This window comes from Habropoda laboriosa, unplaced genomic scaffold (genome assembly GCF_001263275.1).
Source record: "Habropoda laboriosa isolate 0110345459 unplaced genomic scaffold, ASM126327v1 scaffold22, whole genome shotgun sequence".
In the NCBI taxonomy this organism is placed as follows: Eukaryota; Metazoa; Arthropoda; class Insecta; order Hymenoptera; family Apidae; genus Habropoda; species Habropoda laboriosa.
The window spans coordinates 4910787-4916685 of record NW_017100261.1 but is presented as its reverse complement, the minus strand read 5'-3'; the positions used below and the strand labels follow the sequence as shown (position 1 = coordinate 4916685).

The 5899-nt window shown below is 27.6% G+C and overlaps 2 protein-coding genes across 2 annotated transcripts in view; one reads left to right on the top strand and one right to left on the bottom strand.

Annotated features, from left to right (window-relative positions):
* Positions 1–4550, top strand: part of LOC108572747 (WD repeat-containing and planar cell polarity effector protein fritz) — a 4759-nt gene extending 209 nt beyond the window's left edge. The window contains 14 exon segments of the mRNA XM_017935027.1: positions 27–156; positions 224–401; positions 481–674; positions 760–860; positions 992–1106; positions 1196–1405; positions 1483–1591; positions 1594–1645; positions 1707–2008; positions 2075–2198; positions 2260–2429; positions 2498–4203; positions 4276–4408; positions 4465–4550. Of these exon segments, the coding sequence (XP_017790516.1) occupies positions 27–156; positions 224–401; positions 481–674; positions 760–860; positions 992–1106; positions 1196–1405; positions 1483–1591; positions 1594–1645; positions 1707–2008; positions 2075–2198; positions 2260–2429; positions 2498–4203; positions 4276–4408; positions 4465–4550 (3610 nt within the window).
* Positions 4551–4855: 305 nt separating this feature from the next.
* Positions 4856–5567, bottom strand: LOC108572630 (probable 28S ribosomal protein S10, mitochondrial). The gene is made up of 4 exons (XM_017934887.1): positions 5544–5567; positions 5441–5500; positions 5234–5367; positions 4856–5147 (listed from the first exon to the last, which is right to left on the bottom strand). Exons 1-4 carry the CDS (start codon positions 5565–5567, stop codon positions 4856–4858), a joined length of 510 nt encoding a protein of 169 aa, XP_017790376.1.
* Between the last annotated feature and the right edge of the window lie 332 nt (positions 5568–5899).

Genomic DNA, 5899 nt, shown 5'->3' with positions numbered 1-5899 from the left:
TTACAAATTTTATAATATTATTGTAGATATCATGATAAGCGTATTGATAATTTACATGAAGAAGGAAAAAGATCCTATTGTCAGAAACGTGATATGATATATGTACCAGCAAATAAAAAAGGAAATAAATTAAAAGATTGTATTAAATATCTAGAGGTAAATTTTAATAATGTTCTGAATGAAAATACAAGTGTTTCAACATTTTATGAATTAATTTTTGTAGGAACAACTGAAAGACAATTCAATTATATATTGCCAGTGGTATGATGACTGTGTTTTACAGTTAATGTTAAGTAATGCATTATTAATACATATACAAGTTAACATTGCTACTGGTGATGTGTCTAAAATAACTTTTGATAAATACCTTGTAGGAAAATTGTTAGAACATATTTCAGATGGTAATTATTCATTTTTGTAAGATTTATATTTATACATTTATTAAATGATCTTTAATCCTTTTATTATTTATATTTATAGTGATAATTACTAAAAATTGTATTCTTTGCACCTATAATGATAATCAAGTAACTATTGTACATTTTACAAGATCAAAAAGACATGTCTTTGATAAAATTAATAAACTTGAACCAAAATTATCCACAATGGATCTGTTTGGTCCTAATGGTCGTAGATTGGATAAAAAAGTACAAACTACTAAATGTGGTGATTTGGTAAATATTTTGTTCAAGTTTTTTAACATATATAATTTCTCCAGTTATCTCTCCTACAATTTATATTAAACTTTAAAAATTGTAGATATTAATTTGGTGGAAATCTACAATGAATGAAGTTTATCCTTGGAGTCCTGCTGTAAAGGAACATGATCGTGCTAACATACATCTTTATCGTTTATTAGGGTATAAAATTATTTTTTCATATCTTTGCAAATATTGTAATTCTTTAAAATTGCCTCGTTTTTATTAAAAGCAAGTATTAATTTCTTCATATCTATTGAAAGCATTTGTGTACAATGTATTTTTATTTTCAGAGTAAAATTAGAATTAATTTGTTATATACGTAGTGAGTTTGATCCTTTATGTATAATGTTTGATGCATGTAATGATAATATTATTCATTCTGTAGAACAAAAAGTATCAAGAAAGGTAACAGTAGTGTATTATTTATTATTATAATCATTTTCATAGTATTTATTTTACATTGAACACATTACATCATCATAAATGTGATATAGGGAGAGGTGACTATAGAATGGCGTACATATGAAGTTTCCCAACAAGATAAACTTCAAAGAATAGCAATGGTTTCTGTACCATTGCCCACACATACAAGTTGTGTAAAATTTTCACCAACCCAAGAGTTATTGTTATTATGCTGTATAGATGGTTCTGTTATAATTTATGATCAGACTAGAGCCACTACTACCAGTGTAAAAGCAGCTTTTGTAAGTTATACATACATGCAGAACTTAACACAAAAACAGGAATTCCTTAAATTTCAAAAACTATATACGTTTTTAAGATACCTACATTGGCATCATGGCATAGTGATGGAATAATATTTGTTGTCGGAAATGACAAGGGTCAGTTCCAACATTTTGATGTTGCTTTGTCATGTATTAAGAGCCAAAATAAAGAAAAAAAGAAAAAAAAGCCAATATTCTTGATTTGTCCTCATATTTTAGGTATTGTTTAAAATTTACTTATCTATTAATACAATAACATTTATATTTACTTGTAATGTAGGATTCAACCAGCATTATTGCGCATGGAATGGAATAAAAAGAATGATTTAAATTGTTATATTGATCTACATAATCATGGAAATTCCTTTAATAGAGGACCTGTAGGTGTCATCAAAATGTTGGAAGGAAATTCTTTCACTGGTGATGTATTAGTCAAGAGATATTTATCTTTATCACAAGTTGAACAAGCAACTTCTTTATTGCTATCTATGAATTGGGATATTCATCCCCGTGCATGTATGCATGCACTAAATCAAATTGTAAATTATTTGTTTAAATTGCCATTGACAACTGAACGTGAAAGTAAGATATAATTTTGTAGTTTTCTTATCTTATCTTACATAATACAAATAATTTGATTTTCTGTAGATCTTATACAAAATGCATTGGGTAGTTTTCATGTGCCAGTTAAACCAATAAGTCAAGCCATTGAAGAAGAATATGGAGATGAAATAAGAGATTTAACACGACGATTTTTCCACCACTTATTAAGGTATTACATACCTGTACTTTTTAAAAACATTTGAGTATGCACCAGATTAATCCTCTTGTAGGTACCACATGTTTGAAAAAGCTTTCAGGCTTGCTATAGATTTGAACGATCATGACCTTTTTATGGACATACATTTTTATGCACTAGTTTTAAATGATACAGCAATGGCAACTGCAGCAAAAGAAAATGCTGAACGTATATTAAGTAGATCAAATAGCTGCAGTAGTTCACGTAAGAATAAATAGAATATTTTGCAAAACATTTTATTTCATTAAAGTACTAAAGGAAACAATTTACAGACTCGACATGTTCTAGAGCATCCTGTTCATTATGCTCTGATTCAGCAAGTGATAAAGGAGAAGAATCCTGCAGTGATGAAAGTGAAAATTCATCAAAGGAAAATCAAACTGATATAAAACAATCAAAAAGCCATAATTACAAGAAAGAATCCAACTGCCAAATTCCACCCTTACCAGTTCTCCATCCTCATCCCCTTAATAAAAACTTATTATCTGCATCATTTACTGATGTTTCATGTGGTGAAAAAACTGATTGTAATATAGAGTCAAGATCTTTCACTGTACCTAGCAGTACTCTTACCACAACTTCGTATAATCAGTCAACACATTTTTCACTTTCAAATACATTTTTTACATCAACATCATTCAACAAACCACTATATAAAACTCATACAAATCCAACATCAATATCTACAATGACTTCTACTAATAGTTCACAGTCTTTCAATAATGTTTCTGATGACTTAATGACAACTTCATTCGGAAGTTTATCTTTAAATGAACAAAAAACAGCGGTATCTAATCGTCTTACTGAAAACTCTGTGGATACTACATTGAACACAGTTCTGCGTGGTGAAATACAATTCCCTCTTGACAAAATATCTAATGATACAATAACAACAAATTTAGTTCAAGATAACAGCTTTATGTCAACACCTTTTAATAATCCAACATATGAATCAGTTACATCAGATGTTTCTTCTGATTTGTTGAGATCTTCATTAGATAACATAGATAATAATATTATGACAACATCTTTTAGTACACTAGGTACAGATATTGCAAATCCATATAATTCGTTTAACGATTTAGTGGCTACTAAATCTGAATCTAACACTCCTCCATCTCCTCTGAAAACTATGAAGTCATCTGTTACAATGAATGACTTCACATCTAAAGCACTTCCCGATTCTGTTATAGTAAATAAATTAACATCTAGTTTTCATAATAGTCATAGTAATCTTGCATCTACTTCGTTTAATTTTCTTGAAAATCAAATACAAGATTCTTGTAATAGCAGTTTGAAAAGTCTTAATAATGAAGATAATCATAATGTTATTAAGTTGCAACCATCTTTTATGACAAAAAAACAAGTAGATTTCAATATTCCACCACCACCTTCTTTAACAAATTCATTTACAAATCATTTTCAAAGTCTTCCAAAAAAGAATCTTCCTTTATCTAGAAGTACATCTGGATTAGCAGATATTGATGAATCTATTCAAAAATTTTCGTCTATTAGGACGAGAAATGTCACATCACATGTATTACAAAGACAAAATTCTGCATCCAACATTTTACAAGATCAACACAAATATAGCAATACTAAACCTTCTAGGTACAGACTCAATTATGACTTTAATTACATTTCTCTTCATGGAAGTTGTGATAATATTGATATGCATTCCTCTACTAATAATATAAAATTAACTAGTTCACAATTTTCTTCTACATGTGGTACACAGAACAGATTTGATAGTAGACATTCAAAATTAGTATTATCACAAAATAGTACAAATACTAGTATTAGTAAAGAGTCAAAAATATCTTCCAACATTCCACCTTTACCTATCATATCACCCCCTACTTCTAGTGCTATATCCTGCTCTCCGTTTTCTACCTTCACAGATACAACATTAACAACAAATGAAAAACCAAAAGTTAAATTTTCAGATACAGTAACACACATATTGGTACCTGGTTCTGTAAGTATGATTATATGTAAATGAAACATTAAAATACAAAATTATGTGATACTTATAACATATGTTTTACAGGGTCAATCACATAAACAAAAACGTTCTACAATTACTCAAGTACATTTAACTGATCCAAAACGCGAGTTAGCGGAAAGCCTTCCATTATGTCTTGGAAATGAAGACTACCTTAAAGATTTTCAACCACTATCAAGTGAGTCATAAAGTTTGACATCGTAACTTTTAGATATATATTATTACATTTTATAGAAGAAAACATCCATGATAAAGTAAAAGAATCTGCAAGACCAGAAGAAGGTTCCAAAATAAAAGTTGTGCACTTTGGACTATTATAGAAAAAGGTTTAGATTCTAATACAAAAAAATACATATATATACAAGACTGTATTTACATATATTTAAACTTTGTATCAAGACATGTATACTTTTATGTTGTACATAATTTTTATACAATAAAAATTGTTTTTAGAATGTATTACTAAATTATTTGTTATTACATAAATTATAAGTTCTTAATTTTTCTTTTTTCATAATTTGTTACATGACACAAATTTGATTCAAATTATTAAATTAGTACTAAATAACTCTATCATTACATAAATTAACTATTCAATTTATCTTTTCCTGTAGATATTAAAATCTTACTTATTCTTACTTTCAAGTAGTTCATTTAAATCAGATTTTATATCAAGTAACTCCTTGTTTGGTATCAAACGATTCTTTTGTAACACAGGATCATATTGATCTATACATAAGGAAACTCCTTCCGGTAAAGTTGCTTCCAATAGTCTAATAAAAATAGGATACTTTATGGATGATACATTCGATATTTGCACATCCCTTTCATAAATTTTTAATTGATATTCAGCATCAACTACTGCAGTCCCTCTTTTAAATCTTTTTATCTTAAATTCTGCATGAGGAAAAGGAAAACTGTGGAAACACAAAATATGTATATATACATGATCAAAATATAAAATATTAAGCTTTTTATTTAAAAGATATGACTATAACATTACCTATCTTCAACTGTAACATTTAATGCCTTTGCTAATTTATGAATAAAAGATTGATAACTTTCAAGTAAAGGATATTTGTATCCTTTAATTTGTATATTTAAGGTAGGGCAATTTGGTATTTTCAATTCCTTTTGCTATAATAGATAAAATGCGTTAATGTTATGGCGTAAAACATTATACATAATTTATAACAATTGATAAAATAACCTTTAAATACGGTGGTTCGTATATACCATAGAATCTTAGTGCTCTAATAATTAATGGATAGGTTCACATAACCTAAATGCTATTAGGAGAAATATACATTTACCTGTTTAAAAACATTTAATACCATTTTGTACTAAATGAAGGTAATGTTAAAAATTATTGCTTAATCTTTCGATAAATACGATCTCAACTGTTATTCTTTACATTAAATAAATATCATATCTAAATACCGCATGCATGCGCTAACCACCTATGCATATATGTATGTATTCCTATAAGAATCTACGTATTACATATCATCTTTAAGAATGATTCTGTAAAAATTATTTTCTACGGAAGAATTATTATGTATTAAAACTTGAATAAACATACGCGATTAGTTATTATTAAAAAAGTTGTAATCAAACATAATGTTAATACATCATTTTTTCTATTTGAAAAATTGCTTTTATTTTAACA